We start from the raw sequence: 26,449 nt of genomic DNA, 5'->3' as shown, positions 1-26,449 counted from the left end.
CCATCCTTTTTCCTCCATCCTCCTTCCTCCATCCTTCTTCCTCCATCCTCGTTCCTCCATCCTCCTTCCTCCATCCTTCTTCATTTTTTCATAGCAGTGGCCGGAGCAAGGAGGATGACGGCTGGAGGATGAAGGATGGACCATCCTCCATCCGTCATCCTCCTTGCTCCGGCCACTGCTATGAAAAAATGAATGCAGTTAGAATAAATACACTGAATAATTGATGGGGTGAATTAAGCATGAGCGGGGGGAGGGGGTGCAGTTTTCGTCTACACTTCATGTTCACCTTTTATTTACAGTTGTGACTTTGTTAGCATTTGTGTCTCATAATGAGGACTTTTTAACTCGTAATCTCAACTTTTTATCTTCTAACTTGGCGTCCACCCCGTGTCTTCCGCCGCCGCTCTCGTCCTCCACCAATCCTCAGGATGCGTCTTTGTCAGCTGTTTCCTGTCCTTTCTTCACTCGTCCTTGGCCTTGGGAAAAATTGGACTTTCCTGTGACTTCCCAGCATGCTTTGCTGCCGCCGCCCCGTGGTGGCCATTTTTTATTCGGCAGCTCGTTATCTCTGCCCTCGCAGTCCCTCAGTCCAGATTCCTGCCTCCATTGTCCACGCCCCTCTTTGCCGCCATCTTGTCCACCTGCTCATTAGTGTCCTATCTCACCCCCCCTCCCCTTCAACAGGCAGCCCCCGTCTTGCTTTTTGTTGCGTGCCTCCATGGCTCCGTGGCAGCGCTGTGCTGTCCTCGGGGAGGCCGGTAATAATGGCGGCAGGAAGGCGCTGCGATTATTGTCTTGTCGGGAGTCGGAGGAATCGATCGGTGCAGAAATATGTGGTGCGAGAAAGAACCCCTCCATCGCACATAATAAACACTCTGGGGACCTTTCTTTCTTTCTTTTTTTTTGACGCCATCAACCTGGACGGGCGTCCTGAACCCCAAACTGTCCCACTTTGTAGTTTAGAACACATGTGACCCAGCAGAACCTCCAGCATTACACCACATTAGCAGACATCTTCCTTCTTAATCACCAACACGCACACAATGATCTTTCCTGCTGTTGCCTGGCAACCGCTAGTGTGTGTGTGGGTGTGTGTGAGTGTGTGTGTGTGTGTGTGTGTGTGTATGTGCGTGCCAGTTCGGCGGTGTCTAGCACTTTTCTGAGCGATGTATTGGGTCAGCATGAAGCAAAAACGAGGACGTTTGCCTCAGAAGCTCAGCGAGGAAAGAAGAAGTGAGGAACAATTAGCTTTGTTAGCTAAAAGCTGCATGTCAAACTTTACCAAAGATGAAATAAACAACATGTTTCACTTTGGTTCGTCATGCAAGATATTTCACTACAGGTCTCTGTTGAAAATGCATCGCACACATTCACGACTCAGCAGAATATCGATGTAGAAAACACAACTCATTCACATCCCAATACTATCTCCTAATTCTCAGATCAAAGGGCAAAATTAGGAGATAAAAAGTCATAATTATGAGATAAAAAGTAATGAGATAAAATTTTAAATGACAAGATCGGTGGACAGGTTCTCTTGTTTGGTGGTATTGCTAAGATGTGCTGGGGGGTCCACTAAGTAGCACCCATGTTTTTTAGAATGAACAAACAAAATACAACAATCAAAGACAAAATCCATCATCTTCCTCATCTTGGCTTCGTTATTTCTTAATCAAAGAAAAATACACTGCTCACAAAACTTAGAGGAACACTTGGAATACACATCAGATCTAAACTGGGGTAAAAATGATGTTGAATATGTTTCCTGATAATAAGTGGGTGATGTATTAGTAACAAAATGATGCCACATCATTTGATAGAAATGAAAATGATCACCCTATAGAGGGGGGAAATCAAAGACACCCCAAAAATGAAAGTGAAAAAATGATGCAGCACACTGGTCCATTTTGCTAAAATGTCATTGTAGCAACTCAAAATGATTCTCAGTAGTTTGTGTGGCCCCCACGTGCTCGTACGCATGCCTGACACGGGATGGACCTAAACATAATGTCCCAGAGGTGTTCTATTGGGTTTAGGTCAGGTGAACGTGGGGGCCAGTCAGTGGTATCAATTCCTTCATCCTCCAGGAACTACCTGCATACACTAGCCACATGAGGTCGGGCATTGTCGTGGACCAGGAGGAACCCAGGTCCCACTGCACCAGCGCAGGTTCTGACAATGGGTCCAAGGATTTCATCCCGATACCTAATAGCAGTCAGGGTGCCGTTATCTAACCTGTAGAGGTCTGTGCGTCCTTCCAGGGATATGCCTCCCCAGACCATCACTGATCCACCACCAAACCGGTCATGCTGAATGATGTTGCAGGCAGCATAACGTTCTCCACGGCATCTCCAGACCCTTTCACGTCTGTCGCATGTGCTCAGGTTGAACTGGCTCTCATCAGGGAAGAGCACAGGGCACCAGTGGTGTAGTTGCCAATTCTGGTGGTCTATGGCAAATGCCAATGGAGCTCTACGGTGCTGGGCAGTGAGCACAGGGCCCACTACAGGACGTCGGGCCCTCAGGCCACCCTCATGGAGCCTGTTTCTGATTGTTTGGTCAGAAACATTCACACCAGTGGCCTGCTGGAGGTCATTTTGTAGGGCTCTGGCAGTGCTCATCCTGTTCCTCCTTGCACAAAGGAGCAGATACCGATCCTGCTGAGGGTTGAAGGACCTTCTACGGCCCTGTCCAGCTCTCCTGGAGTAACTACCTGTCTCCTGGAATCTCCTCCATGCGTCCAGGTACCGCAGTGATGCCCTGGTCCAGATCTGGGAGGAGATCCCCCAAGACACCATCCGTAGTCTCATTAGGAGCATGCCCCCACGTTGTCGGGCATGCGTACAAGCACGTGGGGGCCACACAAACTACTGAGAATCATTTTGAGTTGCTACAATGACATTTTAGCAAAATGGACCAGTGTGCTGCATCATTTTTTCACTTTCATTTTTGGGGTTTCTTTGATTTCCCCCCTCTATAGGGTGATCATTTTCATTTCTATCAAATGATGTGGCATCATTTTGTTACTAATACATCACCCACTTATTATCAGGAAACATATTCAACATCATTTTTACCCCAGTTTAGATCTGATGTGTTTTCCAAGTGTTCCTCTAAGTTTTTTGAGCAGTATTGGTTGTGCTGTACTTAGCAGGCTAGTGTGTGACAGGTGGAAAAGGCAGGCGGCAAGCAGCTTGTGTGTGTGTGTGTGTGTGTGTGTGTGTGTGTGTGTGTGTGTGTGTGTGTGTGTAAGGGAGACATGGCTGCTACCATGTGCCTGACCTCTGACCTCCACACACACACTCACTCATTCACACACACACACGCACAAGAACCCACGCGCCGTCTGTCACGGGCCCCTGACAGGCGTAACTGAGGAGGGGTGGGTGGGCAACGAAAAGAGGAGGGGTGTTGTTAGGAGGCCAGTTTGGGACCCCTCCAGCCATCCCATGACACACACACACACACAGGCTCCCAGAAACGTGTAGTATGTGACCAGGCCATGTTTGACGTCATATAAGAAGATGTTTTGTGTATTCTAGCTTTTCTAATATTTTGGTGATTACATGAAGTGTACACTCCTGCGAACAAACATCAAGAATGGGACCGTGTAGAAAAGTCAGCATGACTATCTTCACAAAGGCAGACTTGTGCTGCCGCTGTGACCTCAGGTTGTGTAGCACCGTCTGCTGGCGGGTGCTGCCACCCTTTGGCAGATCTGTGCAACTGCAGCGTCATCCACTCCTTGACGGTGCACGTTGGATTGTGTGCACTGTTGGGGAAAAAGGTCATTAGTTATACTTCCTTTCCCAAACAAGTACTTGAATTAGTCGTGGAATTACTTCTTCATAAGTACCAGGAAAGGATACTTTTTTGAAAAACCTCTTACTTTTTAGCCTTGTAGTAGGGCTGCACTTCCTTAAATCATGTGAGGTAAAGAGGCGAAATGATGAGAGTAAAAGTCAAAATCAGGAAATAAAAAGTCAAAACTATGAGATACAATAAAAGTCATGAGAAGAAAAATCATTATTCCATCCATCCATTTTCCTCTGCCTATCCAAGTCTGTGTTGCGGGGTCAGCAGTCTCAGTAGGGAAGTCCAGACTTCCTGGTCTCCGACCACCTCTTCCAGTCCCCCCTGGAGGACACCAAGGTGTTCCCAGGCCAGCTGTGAGACATAATCCCTCCAGCGTGTCCTAGGTCTGTCCCGGGGCCTTCTCCCAGGCAGGCATGCCTGGAACACCTCACCAGGGAGGCATCCAGACTAGATGCCCGAGCCGCCTCAACTGGCTCCTCTCCATGTGAAGGAGCAGCTGCTCTATTCTGAGTCCCTCCCAAATGAGTGAGCTCCTCCCCCCATCTCTTAGGGGGAGTCCAGCCACCCTATGGAAGAAACTCTGTCGCCATCACGACCCAAAGCTCATGACCATAGTTGAAGGTGGGAACATAGATGGGGGGTAAAGTGAGAGCTTTGCCTTCCGGCTCAGCTCTCTCTTCACCACGACGGTCCGGTACAGCGACCGCATTACTGCAGACGCTGTGCCAATCCACCTGTTGACCTCACTCTCCAACCTTCCCTCACTCGAGAACAAGACCCCGAGATACTTGAACCCTCCACCTGGGCAGGACCTCATTCCCAAGGCCTCAGATTTGGACATGCTGAGTCTCAGCTGCAAACCACCCCAGGAACGCTGAAGGTCACAGCCATCAGGAGGCCATCAGGACCACATCATCTGCAAATAGAAGAGACAAGACCCTGAGGCCCCTGAACTAGACTCTCTCAACGCATTGGCCAGAATGGGTGACAAAGGGCAGCCTTGGAGGAGGCTGACGTTCACCGGAAACAGGCTGGACTTACTGCTGGCAATGCCAACCAGGCTCCTGCTCCGGTCGTACAAGGACCCAATGGCACGCAGTAGCTCCACCAATCCTGTACCCCCGGAGCACCCCCCCACAGGACACCGCCAGGGACACTGTCCAATTCCTTTTCCAAGTCCACAAAGCCCACGAAGACTGGTTGGGTTGCCATTGGAGAGCATGACCAGATACCTCAGCCACGGTGATGGAACTGTCCGCGTTCGTATCCTCAGTCTCTGCTTCCTCTATGGAAGGTATGTCAGTGGGATTGAGAAGGGCCTCAAAGTATTCCTTCCACTGCTCGACTATATTGTCAGTCAAGACCTGTAGGCCCCCGTCCCCACTGTAAACAGTGTGGACCGGGCACTGCTTCCCATTTCTGAGGTGTCGGACAGTTTTTCAGAACCTCTTCGAGGCCGACTGAAAGTCATGTTCCATGGACTCACCGAACTCCTCCCACACCCGAGTTTTTGCCTCGACCACCGCCGAAGCCGCGTGCCGCTTGGCCTGCCGGTACCCGTCAGCTGCTTCAGGAGTCCCACAAGCCATCCATGCTCGATAGGACTCCTTCTTCAGCTTGACGGCAGCCCTGACCTCTGGTGTCCACCATCGGGTTCGGGGCTTGCCACCACGGCTGGCACCGACCACCTTGCGGCCGCAGCTCCGATCGGCTGCCTCAGCAATGGAGGCACGGAATAGAGCCCATTCCAACTCCATATCCTCATCCTCCCCTGGGATGCTGGCGAAGGTGAGAGTTCAAGACTAGACAAACAGGAGACTCTGCCAAACGTTCCCAGCACACCCTCACTGTACGTTTGGGTCTGCCAGGTCTGTTTGGCATCCTTCCCCGCCATCTAATCACCAGGTGGTGATCAGTTGACGGCTCAGCCCCTCTCTTCACCCGCGCGTCCACAACATGCGAACGCAGGTCTGATCATACCACTGCAAAGTCCATCATAGACCTGTGGCATAGGGTGTCCTGGTGCCATGTGCTTATTTTGGAACGTGCTGTTTGTGATGGACAAACTGTGGTTCGCACAGTAAGAAGTCCAATAACATCACACCGCACGGGTTCAGATTCCAATCACGCCCATCCAGGACCTGTGAACTGCTGTTTGGTGCGTACACACAAACAACAGTCAGGACCTTTTCCCCAACCTGAAGGCGTAGGGAAATTACCCTCTTGTTCACCAGGGATGATTCCAACACGGAGGCACCGAGCCCGGCGGGCTATTAATAAACCCACACTGGCTCACCGCCGCTCCGCTACAGAAACTTCAGAGTAGAACAAAGTCCAGCCACTCTTGAGGAGTTTGGTTCCAGAACCCAAACTGTGGGTCGAGGTGAGTCGGAACTTCTCACACAAGTTCGGGCTCCTTCCCCACCAGAGAAGTGACATTCCATGTCCCAAGAACCAGATTTGTCCGTGCAGACCAGGTTGCCCAGGCGCCCGCCCTTGACAGCCACCTAAAACGCTTAGCACTGGACCCGTATGCTTGCCCCTGCACGTGGTGGATCTACAGGGGGGGGATCCCGTGTGGCTTCTTTGGGCTGGGCCCGACTGGGCCCCACGGGTGAAGGCTCCTCCCTGAGCTACCACCTTACCGTGGTGGAGGAGTTTGCGTGTCCCGATGATGCTAGGAGCTGGCTAGCCATACTTTCTTCATATAAGATTATTTTTCTCAAGTGAAAATTGCTAGACAAGATATTTTTCTTTTTTTTCTTAAAATGGGACTTTTTTACTTTCCTGAAATGTAGTTTTTGCATTGCAGGGTGAGGCCCAGGTATCCCACGTCCGGGCAAGGTGCGGCCCCTCCTCTTGCATTTTGTTCATTGGGTGTTGTGAATCACTCTTGGTCTGGCACCTAGCACCTGTTTGCCTTGGGAGACCCTACCAGGGGCCTATAGGCCCAGTCAACATCGCTCCTGTTTGTCACCCTTCCACCACCAAAAGGTGGTGATTCATGGAGGAGAAAAAAATTCACAATTATGAGATAAAAAGAGTCCTGAGATAAAGAGTGGTGAACGATGGCGAGTGAAGCAGAATGATTCAATTGTTGATGCATCATAAGGCAGCACAGTTCAGTGTCATTGCAGTAGTCATTCATTCCATTGTCTGTTACTATTGGCTACTGTATGTGCGTATACATACAGTATACAGTATACAGCATGTGTGTGTACATGTGCAGTTGACATAGGAGTGCATGTCTTTATTATAGTGCAGTAAAAGCAGGGAATAAAGAAGCTGAGGTTGTGTTGGTGGCAAGATGGCGGCGCTGAGTAATGTCTGCAGCTCAGGCAAAAAAAGAAGAGCTATGATAGACCGGATGAACCTCAGTGAGTTGCTTTGCTTTCCTGCTTCCGTGTCAGTGCTCGCTGCAGACGGACAGAAGCGCTCTCCCCTGAGAAGTTGCTTCTTGTTCCCATTTTCCACACGTGGCCTTCATGCACTCTAGTCGTCGTATCTCTAGGATTGTTGACGTTCATTTGCTGGTTCCCCCCGCAGATATCAGGATGTCCAAAGCAGAGGAGGACAAGGCCGGGACGGACTATCCCGGTGACGGCTCAGGTGCGTAAACATGCCACCCTGATGTGTTTCATGGTTACATTGTTATGATAGTAATTGTTATTAATATTAGTATTACTCATTTTGGATTATGTTTTGAGCTTTTGTATTATTCATTCTATTTTAGGTTGAATTTTTGTGGTATTATTTTTATTAGTCATTTTTCATTACAATTACAATGTTTTTACAATGTTTATGGTATACATTTGATCATTTTTAAAGTAATAATAATAATAATAATAAAATAATAATAAATCATTATTAATTTCGATGGTATTATTTTTATTATTCTCAAATACAAATGTGCCACTTTTAGGGCAATTTTCAGTTGCACGCCTCGTTTTTCTTCCATTGTGTCACTGAAGTTGTTGGTTTTGTTTCAGACTCGGACAGAAAGAGTCCAGACGAGCAGGTTGGTGCTCGATTCCTCCTTAATGTTCCATTCAGTATCAAATATACATGATTTTATTCAGCACAGCTATTTGCCACCCCCAGCTAGTGGCAAAAAAACACACACAAAAATGGATGCATCCATTAAAGAGCCCTTAAAAATGCCTATTTTTGATATTTCTATATACTCTATATATATATATATATAGAGTATATAGAGTATATATCAATTTAAATGTTATTATTATTATTCATTTGAGTTTTTAACTTTTGTAATATAGTTGTATTACATTTTATGATTTTATTCATTTTAATAATATTGTAAAAAATATATATATATGTCTTTAAACTTATTTAAATCTATTTATTTGATATTAAAAATAGAAAATAAAATATTTTTTTCCAAAAGTCAGTCTTTCTTGCTAAAGTTATTTGTTAATAAAATTGTATTTTTTTATTGCCAAATCCAATAAAAAAAAGTATTTATTAATGAAGGATTACTTTAATAATTAATTATAATTTCTTATTCATAAAATGATTATTAATATTCATTATAGAATAATTGTATAGTCAATTGGCACCTTGACTTCTTTCAATGTAAGTTTGTTGTTGAAAGAGTACAACGTGAAAATGATAATAATGTGTGAATATGGGTTGGCCCTGGGGGGTCATAGCTGCCATGTGGCCCTGCCCTAACCCCTCCCTATGAAGCACCTCTCACGCTCATGAAGGACATTTTAAAGTCAGTATGATGCATTCAATAAACAATTAAAGGCATACAGGATATGGCAGGGGTGCCCAAACTTTTTCCAAAGGATTTATTTATTTATACACAATATATTTCAAGGTCAAACCTCAGGACTTCACCAGGAAACTCCCTCATTTTGCCCTTCTTTCCTGTGTGTATCCACGCTTGGGGCCCATTTCTTTTCTTTTCCTGAAAATGTCTTATTTTGAAATGCAAATGTTGAGCTGCATGCTAAGCTTTGTTTTATCGGTGACAAAGCATATTAGTAGTAGTAGTAGTGTTCTGATTATTAGCATGTGATGTTTTTCTCCTTGCATTACTCCTTTTTGCTGTTGTTTGTTGTATTTTCTCCTTTCATTGTATTTCTGGTTTTTCCCATGTAGATAGCGCCATCAAACCACTTCCCACCTCCAAGCAATACTAATGTAGAGTTTCAAGCAGAGAAGATTGCAGTGTGCCCATGCAAGGATCGAGTGTACTGCTGTGATTGTCAGATGGCACTGGTGCAGCTTCTGTGGCATTTAGAGAATAGCAGACAATGACGTGAATGGTGTTGATGTTAGGACTAGTACATGTAAAGCATCGCATTTTCTTCTTTTCTATGTTCTTCTTGTGTCAGGTGCATCCAATGACAGCCAGCCCGTTCAGCCTCTCTCCAACACCAGCCAGCAAGGTGAGCCTGCTTGGTCGTCGTGTCGTTTGCATAGCAGTGATACGCACATCGCATGTGCAAATCATTTTTATGGACAGCGTGGAAGACGAGAAGCAAGCAAAAAAAGATGAAAAATAAAACAACTTTAGTCTGGCGCCTCTTTTTGTGTTTTTTTTTTTTTAAGTCATAAGCAAGACGGAGCCACCTGTCAGTGCGTTTAGCTGGAAGCAGCACAGCAGGACCCGTGGCTCGTTGAGAAGAGCAATACCAGCTTTCGTGTTAGTCTCCAAAAATGTCTAGTCAGACCAAAGAAGTCATTGGATTTGTTACTTGTCAATTTTTGAAAAGACAATCCAGAGTGTTTTGGATACTCAGTAAAGAGTCACTAAAGTGGCTAAGCAGGCACCACTGGTCTCTCCTGCTATGTCTTCTTCTTCTCTGGCAGACCAGGCACATATGAGGAGTGTCAAGAAGCAGAGTTACGATGCCATCTACTGTACACAACTGGAACCATAAGATATTTTCACACAGTTCTTTTGGAAGGTGTTTATCAGCGCCAAATCTATTTGTGGCGGTCCTAATGTTTCTGTGGCGGGCTGCCTCAAATACTTTAAATGACATTCTGATTAGAGATGCACAATATCTTTTCTTCAAACCGATACCAATAACTTTCTGCTTCTCGAGACCAATATCATATCAATAACTTTTTATATCAACTTTTTAAAAATTTGATTCAGATTGTAGTTTGTGCACATCTGGAGGTGAGAAGGACCGGAACTAATGAGGATTTGTTGATTGGTCCTAATGAAATATGATAACATGACTACTAGCACATCGCTACTACCAGGAGAACCACAGTATAGAGGGGGAGGGACACCTGCTGTGGCCCAGCAAGGTGCACTGTATTCGGGCACACGTTCCAAGCAGCAGGTGTGACGCCACGGAGGTCTCTGGCAAACCTTTCGCAAAACGCGGCAGCGCTTGTGTTTCAGGTGGCAGATAAGGTTCTTTGTGGGCACCCCCTCATCGTGGAGCATTTGCTCCAACTGGCACGTGAAATGTGTCTTCCTCTTAAAGTGAATCTTTGCAAGTGAGCTCAGGGGAAGTGACGACAGGCCGATAACGTCACAGGCAGGAGAAAAAAGGAGCGCTTGTTTTCCTCACTCGCACAGTACGGGTAATCTGGAGTGTTTTTTTCATTGACGGGTTGTGGGAGCTGTCTTGAATGTTATCTGATTTACTGGTCGTGTCGGCATGATAGTGATCCGTCCTTCTGGTGTTAAATGTGTCTTTTTTCTGCTGTCGCTGTCAGGTAAAGACGGATGAGAGTTCTGAGATGACCCACATCAGCACCCCACCACCCCCTCCTCCTCAACAGCAGCAGCAGCAGCAGGCCCAGCATCACCACACACAACTGATGCTGGCTGGCTCTCAGCTGGCAGGGGTAAGGAAGTGTAGCTGTAGCGCAAGTGCAGCTGTTCCTGCCAGTCTGATTCCTGAGCACCTGTTTTTTCTTCTTCCTGACTCTGTCTGCATTACATTTTTCCTTACCTCCAGCTCGCAGCTCTCCTCCCAGCCCAGCAGCAGCTGCTCCTCCAGCAGGCGCAGGCGCAGCTCCTGGCCGCCGCCGTCCAGCAGTCCAACGCCGCCCATGCAGCTCACGCCGCCGCGCAGCAGCAGCAGCAAAGCCAAACACCTCAGCAGCAGGCAGCCAAACAGGAGCAGACCATGCAAGCTCCACCTCCACCACCGCAGCTGGCCCTGTCTCAGCCAATCCAGCTCACGGCCCAGGTACCGGCAGCCAATCAGCATGAGAGCAGTGTCTGTCAGTGGCTACGGGAATGTCATACACAACATCTCATGTGATGCGGTGATGTAGGACATCCAGCAGCTGCTCCAGCTCCAGCAGCTGGTTCTCATGCCAGGCCACCCGCTCCAGTCCCCGGCCCAGTTCCTCCTGTCGCAGCCCCCCCAGACTCAGCAGCAGCAGCAGGGTGGGTTGTCCTCCTCCGTTTGGGCCGGCTGGTTCTGTTTGCATCTTCTCGAACTAACAGCTGCTTCTCCTCATCTCAGCTTTGCTCTCCACGCCAAATCTGATCCAGCTACCTCAGCAAAGCCCGGGAGGACTGCTAACCACTCCGCCCCGCCTGGGCCTCCAAGCGCAGGTGAGCAAGGAGATTTGATGCTGTAAAATCTCACATGCAGACATCCCTCGCAATATCGCGCTTCCGTTATCGCTCCCTTGCCAGATCATGGTTTTTCAGAAATTAATACATTTTTAAAAAATAAAAGAAAAAGGGAAAAAAAGAAAAATAAATTACAAAAAGGAAACAAACAATGAATTAATTAGTAAATGATGGCTGTTTGGTGGTAGCATATGGTCTATGGAAACACAAGCAACATGTAGTATTGTGGTCACTAGGTGGCAGTAATGACACAAAACATTGATGAAACATGAGCTTATATTAACCTTAACACTGCATGAAGTCATCAAGTCACCCAGGGAATGTCCCACATCATAGACTGAAAGAAAGTTCTCCTCCCATCCCATGTGGAAGTGGTCAATTTTGGGCTTCTTAAGTTTAGAAGAGATGAAGTATTTGAGGCTAAATGGTTAGCGCTCTAACTTGCTAGCTAGCAGCTGTCTCGAGTCCCAGCTGTATAAAAGTTGCGTAATGTGACGTAAACAAAGAATAATGAGTGTAAAGGTGACATGTTAGATAGAAAACCATAAACTTAAGCTTGTTGAAGCTTTTTGGAGGTGTTTTTGTAGGCAAGAGGCTGTATGAGTGACTCACTCTGTTCATGCCGTTGTTCTATGGAACAAACGCGCCCAGGTGCTGAAATTAATGCAGCAATGAGTGAACTCATGCACATGGCAACATATTGATTATCTGCTTCATTTTCATTGATTGTGGGATTTGTTTGTTTGTTTATTTATTATTGTCCCAGGCCCAGTGCGCACCACACACTTTTCTTCTCAACAAGAAATCTTGTCACGTTTTAGTCTCCTGAGCTCTTGTGACACCCCCGGTATCCACGCTTGAGCCACAGCAATCTGCAGTTGGTCTTTCCAGTCTTTCCATCCCATCCCAAAGTTCTTCAACTGAGGGGAATTTCCCTTATTTTCTTAAAAATGTCCCATATTGTCCTGTCTCACTTTGGGCACCCGTGGCGCCGCAAAGGGGCGTGTGGTGTGAGTTTGTTGTGTTGCCGTGTGAATGAGTTAGCATGCAAAGAGACACGTCATGTGTCAAGCGTTGGCCTTCTTCTTGCGGCTCTGCTAAACTCAAGTCCGAATGCGCCGGCACACGGGAGACGTGATGCATTTCCTGCACTCGTTATGCATAGAGGTGGCAAATGCAAATGAGTGCGGCGGCCGCCGACGTCATGCATGGTGTGCGCTCATTTAGTTGGCCCTGCTAGCGGGTGCCTGCGGGTCAAAAGCGCTGCTGTGACCTTTGTCATGCTGCTGCTTGCGCATGTTTTAGCGGCAACTGTGGACCCTCTACAGTTTGCATATCGCCAGAACCGGTCCACTGATGATGCAGTCAACACTGCCATCCACACAGCCCTTTCTCACCTACAGGGCCAGGACACATATGTCAGAATGCTATTTATAGACTATAGCTCTGCTTTTAACTCACAAATAAGCTCCTCACACTTGGCCTGTCTCCCTCCCTCTGTAACTGGGTGTTTAACTTTCTAACAGGCAGGCCCCAGTCAGTCAGAGTCCACAATCGCACATCCAGCTCAAGAATTGTGAGCACTGGGACCCCACAGGGGTGTATGCTGAGTCCGCTCCTCTACACGCTCTTCACCTACGATTGCGTGGCCTCCCAGAACAACACCAGCATCATTAAATTTGCGGATGACACTACAGTCATCGGCCTGATCACTGGTGGTGTTGAAACATCATACAGAAGAGAGGTGGCGGACCTCATAGCTTGGTGTCATGATAACAATCTCCTTCTCAATACAGATAAGACTAAAGAGATGATCATCGACCCAAGAACAAGGGAAAAGGAGCCGCATAGACCCCTGTTTATTGATGAGACTGAGGTGGAGAGGGTGAAAACCTTCAAGTTCCTTGGCACACACATCAGCGAGGACCTCACCTGGTCTCACAACACCCAACAAATTCTGAAGAAGTCCCAAAGGAGACTGTACTTCCTGAGAAGACTGAGGAAATTTGGCATGTCCACCACAATCCTCAGTTGCTTCTACAGATGCACTATGGAAAGTGTCCTTACCGCCTCCATCACTGTTTGGTACGGTAACTGTACAACACGTGATAGGAAGGCACTCCAGCGGGTGATCAAGACCTCACAGAACATTGTTGGGGCAGCCCTCCCCTCACTGCAAGACATTTATAAAACTAGAGTCCTACGAAGAACACACAACCTCATCAAGGACAGCACACATCCACAACACTTATTATTCACACTCCTACCGTCAGGCAGACGCTACAGGAGTTTGAAGTCCAGGACCACAAGGCTGGCAAGCAGCTTTTACCCACAGGCCATCAGGCTTCTCAACGAAGCACTCACACACGCCGCACGCAACACACGCACACACTCATAGCACTTTATTTATTTATTTATTTGTATTATTTATTTGTATTAATGTCTCTTCTGTTTTTGTTGCTTAATTTATTGGTATTTATGTTTATGTGTTTATGTTTCTTAAGTTCTTATTCTTTCTTGTGTTTTCTTTCTTTTCTTGGGAGAATGAACAGAATAAGATTTTCATTGCATAGTAGAACTGCTGTTTTACTGTGCACATGACAATAAAACTCTCTTGAATGTTGAATCTTGAATCTTGAATGTTTTTGTGCATTTACTGTATGTGGCTTCACTTCTCTTTGCTTTGTGGGCGGGGCCACAGAGAGAGAAGAGTGGCGATGGCGGCGGCGGCGGGAGGTCCTCTGCAGTGGCCACAGGTGGCTGCGGTGTGGGCTTGGTGGCGTCCGAAGGAGCCTCGTCCGTCTCCGGCGGCACCATGGCCGCCTCACTGACCGCTGCCTTGGTTCCCGGGGGCCACGGAGCTCCCATCGGAGGGGAGGAGCCCAGCGACCTGGAGGAGTTGGAGCAGTTTGCCCGCACCTTCAAACAACGCCGCATCAAGCTGGGATTCACCCAGGTAGAAGACAACCCAGCTCAGCGCACGTGAAAGTGTGTATAAAGTGTTCTGACGGCGTGTGCGCTCGGCAGGGGGACGTGGGCGTGGCCATGGGCAAACTCTACGGCAACGACTTCAGCCAGACCACCATCTCCCGCTTCGAGGCCCTCAACCTGAGCTTCAAGAACATGTGCAAGCTCAAGCCTCTGCTGGAGAAATGGCTGAGTGACGCAGGTGATCACACCAACACGCCACAGATACCAACGCTACGATGATGTAACCACAAGCTACACAGACTGTCCCGCTAGAATGTGTTTGTGTGCAAGGGCCAACAGGTAGCGCCACATCTAAATACATTTTTTCAAATCATATCTACCTGTGGCGGTCCTAATGTATTCATGGCAAGCCACCACAAATGTATGGACCGGTACCGCTCAAACGTGTGGACACACTTTGCTGTACTATAAGACGATCTGTCTCCAAACCTTTGAGTGCCAGGTCAGTCTATGCTACTACATGTACCTGTATCGACTCGTTAGATACTGCTCGGAATCGAGGGATACTGTAACCCAGGTGACGAATGTCACAGTGACATGCAAAACTGCATTTTTCATCTTTATGATGCAAATTGGGGATGAAGTATGCAAATACATACAATAAAAGTCCTGATTGCATTTCTAGAGGCTATTTGCATGCACTCCTCCCTGAGCTACCACCTTATCATGGCGGAGGAGTTTGTGTGTCCCGATGATGTTAGGAGCCAAGTTGTCCGGGGTTTTATGCCCCTGGTAGGGTCACCCACGACAAACAGGTCCTAGGTGAGGGACCAGACAAAGAGTGCCTCAATAGACCTCTATGATGGAAAAAAAACATTGGACCATGTTTTCTCTTGCCCGGATGCCTCTGGAACCAGGCCTCCGTTTCCCTCCGCCTTCGAGTGGAGGGACGGCTCCTGACTGTTGTTTGTGCTTATGCACCAAACAGCAGTTCAGAATACCCACCCGTTCTGCTGGGGGACTTCAGCGCTCACGTTGGCAGCGACAGTGAGACCTAAAGAGGCGTGATTGGGAGGAACGGCCCCCCTGATCTGAACCCGAGCAGTGCTTTGTTATTGGACTTATGTGCTCGTCACAGATTGTCCATAACAAACACAATGTTCAAGCATAAGGGTGTTCACATGTGCACTTGGCCCTAGGACACCCTGGGTCGCACTTCCATGATTGACTTTGTGGTCGTATCATCGGACTTGCGGCCATATGTTTTGGACACTCTGGTGAAGAGAGGGGCAGAGCTGTCAACCAATCACCACCTAGTGGTAAGTTGGCTCCAATGGTGGTGGAGGATCCCAGTCAGACCTGGCAGGCCCAAATGTATTGTGAGGGTCTGCTGGGAACGACTGGCAGAGTCCCCTGTCAAGGAGTTTCAACTCCCACCTCCGAGAGAGCTTCCACCATGTTCCCAGGGAGGTGGCGGACGTTGCGTCTGAATGGGCCATATTCTGTGCCTCCATTGTTGAGGCAGCTGATTGGAGCTGTGGCCATAAGGTGGTCGGTGGTCGTGGCGGCAATCCCAGAACCCATTGGTGGACACCAGTGGTGAGGGATGCCGTCAAGATGACGAAGGAGTCCTATCGGGCCTTTCGGGCTCAAGGGACTCCGGAAGCAGCTGACAGGTATCGGCAGGCCAAGCGGTCTGACAAACCCCTCCCATGTCAAAAACTGTGACATGGGAGGGGTTTGGAGAAGCCATGGAGAACGACTTCCGGATGGCTTCTAAGAGATTCTGAACCACCATTCGGCATCTCAGGAGGGGGAAGCAGTGCACCGCCAACACCGTGTCTGGTGGGGATGGTGTGCTGCTGACCTCGACTCAAGATGTTGTGGATTGGTGGAAAGAATACTTGGAAGACCTCCTCAATCCCACCCACACGTCTTCCTATGAGGAAGCAGATCCTGGGGACTCCACGGTGGGCTCTCCTATCTCGGGGGCTGTGGTTGTCAAAAAGCTCCTCGGTGGCAGGGCCCCGGGGGTGGATGAGATCCGCCCGGAGTTCCTTAAGGCCATGGATGCTGTAGGCATGTCTTGGTTGACACGACTCTGCAGCATCGCGTGGACATCGGGGGCAGTACCTCTGGATTGGCAGACCGGGGTGGTGGTCCCCCTTTTTAAGAAGGGGACCGGAGGGTGTGTTCCAACTATTGTGGAATCACACTCCTCAACCTTCCTGGTAAGGGGTGTTCAGGGGTTCTGGAGAGGAGGATCCGCTGGATAGTTGAATCTCGGATTCAGGAGGAGCAGTGTGGTTTTTGTCTGCAACTGTCATTTGGACAAAATAATACATCAATCTATCAATAATGATAATAATAATAATAATAATAATAATAATAATAATGACTCTTAGCTTTATGTTATCCAGTAGGTGACAAATCAAATTTATCTCATGAATGTCCAGGGACCCAAAAAGACAAGTTCCAGGGCAAAATTGGCCCCCGGGCCGCCCCCACGCCAAGCAATGAAATGTGATAGTTGCGTCATCATGCGTGTTGTTGGTCCGTGCAGAGACCATGGCAGTGGACAGCATGCTGCCCAGCCCCTCTTCCCTTTCCTCCCCCCTGCTGGGCATGGAGTGTCTCGCCGGCCGACGCAGGAAAAAGCGCACCAGCATCGAGACCAACGTGCGGCTGGTGCTGGAGCGCAACTTCAGCACGGTGAGCCTCTCTTCTCCCTTCTCCCTTCTTCCTTCCTTCCTTCCTTCCTTCCCGTGGTCCTCATTCCCGTCGGCATGTCGCCTCAGAACCAGAAGCCTACCTCGGAGGAGATCCTGCTGATGGCGGAGCAGCTCAACATGGAGAAGGAGGTGATTCGCGTCTGGTTCTGCAACCGGCGGCAGAAAGAGAAGCGCATCAACCCGTCCAGCAGCAGCACGCCGCCGCTGCCCGGCCAGACCTCGCCAGCCGTCACGCACAAAGCCCCCTGCTACAGCCCGCACATGGTAGGGCCCGCCCACCCCTCCGCCTCCATCGCTCTGCCTGCTTCGTGAAAACCTCTCTCTCTCTCTGTCGCTGTCCAGATGTCCAGTCCAGGTGCGTCCCAGGGCAGCAGCAGCCTGAGCACACCAGGTGAGTACAAGGGAATGTTTGTCAGGAGGCTGGCGGCCACCTGAAAGCTTTTCTGCTGTTGACAACAACATGAGTGACGACGGCCAAAGATTGCACTTTATTAGCCGGCCAGAGAGCGGGCAGGGCCGTTATTGACTTCCTTCCTCCGCATGCCGTCTTGATCGCTCTTCTCCTCCTCCTCCTCCAGCTGCCACTTTGTCCCCGACGGCGTCCTGCCCCATGACGCCCGTCAGCTCTGCCGCCGCCGCAGGGTCCACTTCCTCTTCTTCTTTGACTCCGCCCCCTCATAGCACAGCCAGCCCCGCCCCTCCCAGTCTCGGGGCTCATGGGCTCAACACGGGGTGACTACTTTGACTTCTACAGGACCCATGCTTGCACTCCGCCTTCATTTCTCACCCCATTCAAACCATGCAAGCATCAAACCGTTCAGCTCATTCACAAATAGTTATTTATTAATAGTTATTTAATATTTATTTATTTAGCTAGTTATTCAGATTTGTCAAATAATTCTCAGGTTTCCCAAAAATGACACATTTTTCCCATTGAAAATGAACAACCACCATTTGCACATTTCTCTGTCGATTTAAACCATTCCAAGGTCTAGAAGCACAACTCAATCAGGATATGTACACTACGTTAGTATTGCTAGCATGCTGACATTAGCCATTTTCATAAGTAGACACACTATATACACACTTATAGCTATTATGCAAGGTGTTAGCATGTTAGCATTGCTAGCATGCTATTGTTAGCATATTAGCATTTTTTGCCATTTTCATAGATAGACACTTATATAAACATTTAGTGCTACTATGCTAGGTGTTAGCATTGCTAGCATGCTAACGCGAGCATACTAACATTTTTAGCAATTTTCATAGGTAGACACTTACATAACACGGTGCTATCATGCTAGTTGTTAGCATGATAACAGTAGCATACTAGCATTTTTAGAAAGTTTAATAAGTAGACACTTATATGAACAGCAGTTATGTTAGGTGTTAGCATGCCAACATTAGCAAGTTAGCATAACAACAAACATCCTAACATTAGCATAGTAGCGTTTTTTGCTGGTTTTATAAGTAGAATTTCTAGAAACATTTTTTGCTCTCATGTTAGGTGTTAGCATGCTAATGTTAGCATGTTAGCTTTGTTAGCATGCTAATGTTAGCATAGTAGCATTTTTTGCTGTTTTTATTAGTAGAACTCATCGGAACACTTTGTGCTCTCCTTTTAAGTGTTAGCATGCTATGGTTAGCATGTTAGCATTGTAAGCATGCTAACATTAGCATTGTAGCATTTTTAGACATTTTCATAAGTAGACACTTAGGAGACACATAACAGTATAATAAAAAAAAATAGATAAACCAAAAGAGATATGCACATGTAAAGGCTGTGATTGGTCAGCTTTCAGCAGTCACGATGACGGCAGCCAACAAGCTAAATAGTGGAGGGAGGAAAACACTGCCCCTAGCGCTGGTGGAAGTTGGATTGGAAGTGTAATCCATGATCCACAATCCATGATCCACGTGTGTATGCCTCCTCAGGAACACCATGATGGGAGTAAGCACAGGAATGAACCAGGCGCTCATTGGCAGCAACCCACTGGCCACCATGCAAGGTGTGTGTGTGTTCTAGTTATGTCAAATGAAGAACTCTCCTTCACTCTAAGATCTCTGACAAGTTTAAAGTCAAGTATCTGAAGTGAAACTGATCAGAATGATGCACTTTCTGTTTATTGATGGTGGTTCCTGGATTGATTGATGATCACCACAGGTGCTCAAGTTGCTGTGCTCAAAGCATGAGGGTGCGTGCACGTGTCCACAGTGAACGAATCCACCAGGGTGTGACGTGTGACAATAGCATGCTGTACTGTCGTGTTATGATCGCAGCTGCACCTCTGGGCCAATCAGCTTAAAGGATCAGCCCCCCCCCAACACACCAGCACCTGCTGGCTAAAGAAGTGCTTTGTCATTTTCCCAGAAAGATTGCAAGTCAATTAGGGCGTGAGAAATAACGTTTGTCAAGGTGTTCTTTGAACGCATCACGCTCTCCCAACCGACTGAGACCTTACTTCCTGTCACTGAGCCCCGCCTCCTCCAGGGCGTACTCGCACTTTGACTTTTATTTGTGTGTTTGCTGACGTTTCCTTGCTATCTCCTTCCTTCATTCCTTCATTCCTATCCATCCCCCCCCCCCGTCCCTGCAGCCCTGGCAGCCAACAGCGGGCAACTGTCCCTCATGGAGGGGGGTGCAGGTCACATGCTTCTGGGTGCAGCCGGCGGCGCCGTTCCTCCCTCGCTCCGCCCCTCCCTATTCCTCAACCGCCCCGGCCTGCTCCCCATGGTGACGGGCTCCATCTCCATGGCGACGGCCTCCCCGCCCGCTATGGACCTGATGAGCGGCGGTGGCGGAGGGGCCATCCCGCAGCCTGCCTTCTCCCGGTCGCCGCCCTCCGCCTCCCGCAACCTCCTGAGCCCGACCTCGTGCCCCGAGGATTCTCCCTGTTCCAGCCCCGCCTCTTTCTGCTCCTTCAGCGAAGCCTCGCCGCCACCTCTGGGCGGGGCCATGGCTGAGTGACAGCCAAAGCGTCCTATCTTATGACCTCGCCTTTCAACCAAAGCCATCTCTGTCCCCGGCCGACTCCCTCTACCCCCCGCCACCCCACCCCACCCTGAAAATGTCCTCCGAGGCCAAAAATGTACACAAGTGGACAAGGGTGGGGGGGCATGGCGACGCGAGGGAGGGTGGCGCGGACAGAGGGACCAGGAGGGAGGCTGCTTGAAACCAAAAAGATGATGCGGAGAGGTGCGGGACGGGGGGCAAACACCAAAAATACCAAAAACCTCCAAAACCAAACGGAGAGAAAAGCTTTAGACCTTTCTTGCATTCCTTCCACCTTCATCTCATTCCTCTCTCGCTACCTCATTAGGGGCGGGGTTTACCACTGCAAAGTAGCGGCACTCGTGCCTGCGCCAAAACATGGCCGTGTCCCTGCACCACCACCACCCTGAAAACTTCCCCTTCATTTCATTTGCCTTTGCTGTGCGGTAAGCCCCGCCCCCCTGGGCCAACATGACACCTATATGGAACATCCCGTCCACTAGTTAGATATTAGCTTGCTTGTTTTCTGTGTACCCCCCCCAATCATCATCGTTTTCATTTATACTTACAAGCATTCTAAATCATTCTTTTTTATTATATTTGAGAAAATATGCCTACTATATGATTAGAATGATGTGTTATAAGTAATCTATTACATTCTATTTTTATTATGATTTAGAAATGCGAGGCTACTATGTGATTATCATCATGATTCGGAGTGTGAGGCTATAAAAGTATGATTGAGTGGAGGAAGCTTTTAGTTTGATCGTTTAGAAAGACTGAATCATTTGAACTTAGGAAGCTTTTTGTTTGATCGTTTAGAAAGACTGAATCATTTGAACTTTGCATTCCAGTTGAAATCAGATAAAATGATTCGGATTCTTTGTACTCTGATTGATAAATATCAAGCTATTCATTTCTTGGTGATCATATCAAAGTTGAAAGATGTCATTATTTCATTTGGACACAATGTCAAGTGAGCAGCTGGGGTAGGCTCCAGCGCCCCACCAATGGATTTCAGCTTTGGCTGTGTGCTAAGCACCGCCCCCTTGGTTAAACGTGATGCATATATCAAACATTCCATCCGCTCATTCGTGATTAGCTTGCATTTATTAGGGACTTCATCCTTTCTGTCATCAGGAAGTTTGCAGAAACCAAAGTTTTCACGCGAGGCCCCCCCAACAGGCACATGTAGTCTTTGTCTTTTATTTCTCATGGCCTCCGTGCATCTTCTTCCATCTTTTATCATCATCATAAATCATAAATCACGCTTACGTCGGACTTGCTGGCCTCCCAGCAGACTCTTGGATACCAAAGCACCCCCTGTGGCAGCGTCGTCTCAGACCTCAGCCCCCGTCAGAGGGAAACACACACACACCCCAAAAAAACAAACAAACAAAAAAGGAAAAGCCCTGCCCTCCATCCTTGCCTCCCACCTGCCCCCCACTCCCTCCTGTCTCCAAAGGTCCCATCAAAGGACCAAAAGAAGAGCGATGACGGATGAGGAGCCAAAGGTACCAAAAGCTGCAGGGGTTCAAAAAAGAAAGAAAGAAGAAGAGGACGAGGAACCATGAAACCAAAAAGAACCAAAACAAAACCAAAAGCTACGACTGCTCTTCTAAGACACTCCCCAAACCAAATAGGAACAAAGGGGGGAGGGGGCACTCTTGTCTCCATCTGTTGGTCTTTTACCTGTGATGTTCTGGTATCGGCACGGACACTCAACCAACACCCCCCCACCCCTTTTAGCAACTGTCAGAGTTCAAAGTTTATTTTTATTTTTTTCTTCTTTCATCTTTCTGTCACTGATGATGATGATGATGATGATAATGATGTAAGGACTTTCTATTTCATATGGGGAGGGGGGTGGTGGGCGTCTCTTCGCACAGGAGCTGGAGGACATCTTTCTTGTCGAGCGGAGGATACAAGTCCACACGCCACACGGCGCCACGCAGCAGCAAATACTCTTTTCAATCTTGTGCAAAAAACACAAAAAAGCCAAAAGTGAAAAACCAAAACATAGAACTGAACCAAATAGAACAACCAAACCAACGCACAAGCTGGAAGACTGTGTGTGTTTCTGTGCGTGTGCGTGCTGGTGTGGAGTTACTTCAACAACTGTTGTATCCTTTGAAGCCATCATCATCATCACCCGTGCTTCCTGCTTTCCTCAGCCATCACTGCTGTATTGTATTGTATTGTACTTTATTATTTATGTCATGTAGGGGGTGAGAGGTGTTGTCCATGATGGATGTCAGCTTAGCCAACATCCTTCTCTCCCCCACTTCCTCCACGGAGTCCAGAGGACCGTCCAGGACAGAGCTCGCTCTCCTGATCAGCCTAGGGATCCTGCTCCTGTCCCTGTCCGTGCTGCCCCCTCTCCAGCAGCCCACAGCATAGAAGATGGCTGAGGCCACCACAGAGTCATAAAAGGTCCGTAAGAGAGTCCTGCACACACCAAAGGACCTCAGTCTCCTCAGCAGGTGGAGGCGACTCTGGCCCTTCTTGTAGAGGGCGTGGGTGTTGACGGACCAGTCCAGCTTGTTGTTAAGGTGAACACCCAGGAATTTGTAGCTGTCTACCAACTCTATGTCCGCTCCCTGGATGTTCACCGGTGTGAAGTGGGATGTTTTCCTCTGGAAGTTAATGATCATCTCCTTTGTCTTGCTGGTGTTGAGCTGCAGCTGGTTAAGCTCACTTCAGCTGACAAAGTCCCTGATGACCGTCCTGTATTCCAGATCATTCCCCTCTGAAACACAACCAACAATGGCTGTGTCGTCGGAGAACTTCTGGATGTGACACTGTGTGGAGTTGTGTGTGAAGTCCGAGGTGTAGAGGGTGAAGAGGAAAGGGGAGAGCACCGTACCCTGAGGGGCACCTGTGCTGCAGAGTACCATGTCAGACACACAGTGATGGAGCCTCACATACTGTGGTCTGTTGGTGAGGTAGTCTATAACCCATGCAGTCAGGTGTTGGTCTACTCCCACACTCTCCATCTTCACTCTGAGTAGTGCCGGCTGGATGGTGTTGAAGGCACTGGAGAAGTCAAAAAACATGACCCTCACAGCGCTCCCGCTGTCCTCCAGGTGTAGCAGTGATCTGTGCAGCAGGTAGATCACTGCGTCGTCCACTCCGATCCTAGGCCGGTAAGCAAACTGCAGGGGGTCCAGCTGAGTGCCCACCAGGGGTCGCAGGTGCTGCAGGATAATCCTCTCCATGGTCTTCATCAGGTGAGAGGTCAAGGCAACAGGCCTGAAGTGGTTAGGCTCCTTGGGACGCGGTGTCTTTGGGATTGGGACCACACAGGATGTCTTCCACAGGGCCAGGACTTTCTCCAGGCTCAGGCTGAGATTGAACAAGTGCCTGAGAACTCCACAGAGCTGGTCAGCACAGTCCTTGAGGATTCTAGGGCTGATGCCGTCCGGTCCCGGGGCCTTCCTTGCCTTGATCTTCCTCAGCTGATTTCTCACCTGATCATCAGTTATGGAGAGGGGAGTAGAGGATGGCTGGGATGGGGATGTGGGGGTGAAGAGTGGTGAGTTGGTAGGGGAGGGAGGGAGGGCAGACTCAAATCTGTTGAAAAACAGATTGAGTTCATCTGCCCAGATCTTGTCCCCACTGGCTTGGTCTCTCCCCACTCCTTTACCATGGCCTGTGATGGTCTGCAGGCCTCTCCAGACTTCCCTGGCATTATTCTCCTCCAGCCGCTTCTTCAGTTTCCTCCTGTAGCAGTCCTTCCCCTTCCTGATCTTGTGCCGGAGTTCCCTCTGGACTCTGCACAGCTCCTCCTTGTCCCCTGAGTTGAAGACCCTCTTGTTCAGCAGGGCCTTAATCTCAGAGGTCACCCAGGGTTTGTTGTTGGGAAAACACCGCACCACCTTGGAGGGCACAGTGTTCTCCATACAGAAGTTGATATAGTCTGTTATGCAGTGTGTCATGCTGTCAACGTCACTGCCATGGGGACTACAGAGCCCTTCCCAGTCTATTGTCTGGAAGCAGTCTCTGAGCCTAGCACTGCTCTCCTCAGACCACTGCTTCACAGGCCTCTTCACAGGGGGTTGTCTGTTCACTACTGGAGTGTAGTCTGTGACGAGATGGACGAGGTTGTGATCAGAACGACCCAGCGGGGGGAGGGGGGATGAGGTGTATGCATCCTTGATGTTTGCATACAAGAGGTCCAACGTTTTATTGTCTCTAGTGTGGCATCTGACATACTGGGTGAAGGTGGGAAGAGCAGAGGACAGGGAAGCATGATTGAAGTCACCGGAGATGAGGAGGAGGGATTGGGGGTGCTGGTTCTGAAGTTGAGAGACGATGGTGTGGATCTGCTCTATAGCTGCAGCAGCGACCGCTGAGGGGGGGATGTACACAGTCATAGCAAGAACATGTGAAAACTCCCTCGGAAGGTAGTATGGCCACATGCTAACCGCTAACAGTTCCACATCTTTGGTGCACAGTTGCTCCTTCACACAGATGTGTTCCGGGTGGCACCATCTATCATTCACAAACACAGCGATTCCCCCTCCCTTCTTCTTACCGCTCTCCGTTGCATTCCTGTCCGCTCGTACCAGCTGGAATCCGTCCAGTGCGACATGTGAATCCGGAGAAAGCTCACTCAGCCACGTCTCCGTGAAGCACATGAGGCTGCATTTCCGGTACTCCCTCTGCAGTCGGGTCAGCGCCGTTAGCTCTTCCATCTTGTTGGGGAGAGATCTTACGTTCCCCATGATGACAGACGGTAGACATGGCTTGTACCGTCTTTTCCGCTTCTTACACTTCACTCCCGACCTGCATCCTCTTCTCCTCCTCTGCAGCTCCTTGGGGATCTCCGGCCTCTCCACGCAGAGAGGGGGTGTGTGGCACAGGGCTAACAGCTGATCCCAGGTGTAAACAATGGAGCCTTGGTTGAATGGGGAGCCGTGGCTGAAGAGGTTCCCCACAGTTGAACTGAAAAGTTCAAATAGCATCAAGGCGCAGATTACAAAAGTAACAATATTAACCTCCATAGCTGCACACTTGACAAAATGCGACCAAAAGAAAAGTAAAAAGAAAACTAAAATACTATAAAAACTCTAAAAGGTGGAAGAAAAGTACAGAGCTGCTGTAACTGGCAGCCACTCAAGCAGCGCCATTTGTACTGTTATTCATTGTATTTATTTTATTATTTATTGTACTATTAATCATTATATTTATTTGATTATTTATTGTACTGTTATTCATTGTATTTATTTTATTATTTATTGTACTATTAATCATTATATTTATTTTATTATTTATTGTACTATTATTCATTGTATTTATTTTATTTTCACAATCATTTTTGCATATTGATGTGTAATATTCTTGTAAAATGAAGCCCATTTATTGGGAATGATCCTGACTATTTGTGTTCTAAAGAATACAAAATAGGACTCTGGACTATCAAAAGCTCCTGAGTGCATGTGACAGCTGGTTTGGAACCACGGATGGATCATTGCTTTGTGTTCTAGTGGAACCACGGATTGATCATTGCTTTGTGTTCTAGTGGAACCACGGATGGATCATTGCTTTGTGTTCCAGTGGAACCACGGATGGATCATTGCTTTGTGTTCCAGTGGAACCACGGATGGATCATTGCTTTGTGTTCTAGTGGAACCACAGATGGATCATTGCTTTGTGTTCCAGTGGAACCACAGATGGATCATTGCTTTGTGTTCCAGTGGAACCACGGATGGATCATTGCTTTGTGTTCCAGTGGAACCACGGATGGATCATTGCTTTGTGTTCCAGTGGAACCACGGATGGATCATTGCTTTTTGTTCCAGTGGAACCACGGATGGATCATTGCTTTGTGTTCTAGTGGAACCACGGATGGATCATTGCTTTGTGTTCCAGTGGAACCACGGATGGATCATTGCTTTTTGTTCCAGTGGAACCACGGATGGATCAATGCTTTGTGTTCCAATGGAACCACAGATGGATCATTGCTTTGTGTTCCAGTGGAACCACAGATGGATCATTGCTTTGTGTTCTAGTGGAACCACGGATGGATCATTGCTTTGTGTTCTAGTGGAACAAGGGATGGATCATTGCTTTGTGTTCTAGTGGAACCACGGATGGATCATTGCTTTGTGTTCCAGTGGAACCACAGATGGATCATTGCTTTGTGTTCCAGTGGAACCACTGATGGATCATTGCTTTGTGTTCTAGTGGAACCACAGATGGATCATTGCTTTGTGTTCCAGTGGAACCACAGATGGATCATTGCTTTGTGTTCCAGTGGAACCACAGATGGATCATTGCTTTGTGTTCTAGTGGAACCACAGATGGATCATTGCTTTGTGTTCCAGTGGAACCACAGATGGATCATTGCTTTGTGTTCTAGTGGAACCACAGATGGATCATTGCTTTGTGTTC

At 48.3% G+C, this 26,449-nt stretch overlaps 1 protein-coding gene across 5 annotated transcripts in view; it reads left to right on the top strand.

Annotated features, from left to right (window-relative positions):
- The window catches only part of LOC129173191 (POU domain, class 2, transcription factor 2), an 88,531-nt gene extending 62,385 nt beyond the window's left edge, over positions 1-26,146 (top strand). For 4 of the 5 annotated variants that reach the window (XM_054763883.1, XM_054763879.1, XM_054763881.1 and 1 more), the window contains 15 exons: positions 7,363-7,425; positions 7,806-7,834; positions 9,180-9,233; positions 10,525-10,656; positions 10,770-11,003; positions 11,092-11,206; positions 11,286-11,377; positions 14,100-14,354; positions 14,426-14,567; positions 16,893-17,041; positions 17,128-17,325; positions 17,404-17,452; positions 17,640-17,793; positions 18,997-19,070; positions 19,659-26,146. In XM_054763883.1, coding sequence (XP_054619858.1) covers positions 7,371-7,425; positions 7,806-7,834; positions 9,180-9,233; positions 10,525-10,656; positions 10,770-11,003; positions 11,092-11,206; positions 11,286-11,377; positions 14,100-14,354; positions 14,426-14,567; positions 16,893-17,041; positions 17,128-17,325; positions 17,404-17,452; positions 17,640-17,793; positions 18,997-19,070; positions 19,659-20,029 — 2,103 coding nt within the window. In that variant the 5' untranslated portion in view covers positions 7,363-7,370 and the 3' untranslated portion in view covers positions 20,030-26,146. The remainder of the gene's footprint in view (positions 1-7,362; positions 7,426-7,805; positions 7,835-9,179; positions 9,234-10,524; positions 10,657-10,769; positions 11,004-11,091; positions 11,207-11,285; positions 11,378-14,099; positions 14,355-14,425; positions 14,568-16,892; positions 17,042-17,127; positions 17,326-17,403; positions 17,453-17,639; positions 17,794-18,996; positions 19,071-19,658) is intronic. The other variant, XR_008567189.1, reaches the window with a different exon arrangement.
- The last annotated feature ends 303 nt before the right edge of the window (positions 26,147-26,449 follow it).

This window comes from Dunckerocampus dactyliophorus, chromosome 20 (genome assembly GCF_027744805.1).
Source record: "Dunckerocampus dactyliophorus isolate RoL2022-P2 chromosome 20, RoL_Ddac_1.1, whole genome shotgun sequence".
Taxonomy (NCBI): Eukaryota; Metazoa; Chordata; class Actinopteri; order Syngnathiformes; family Syngnathidae; genus Dunckerocampus; species Dunckerocampus dactyliophorus.
Note: the sequence above shows the minus strand (reverse complement) of the source record. Positions and strands in the feature narration are given on the sequence as shown.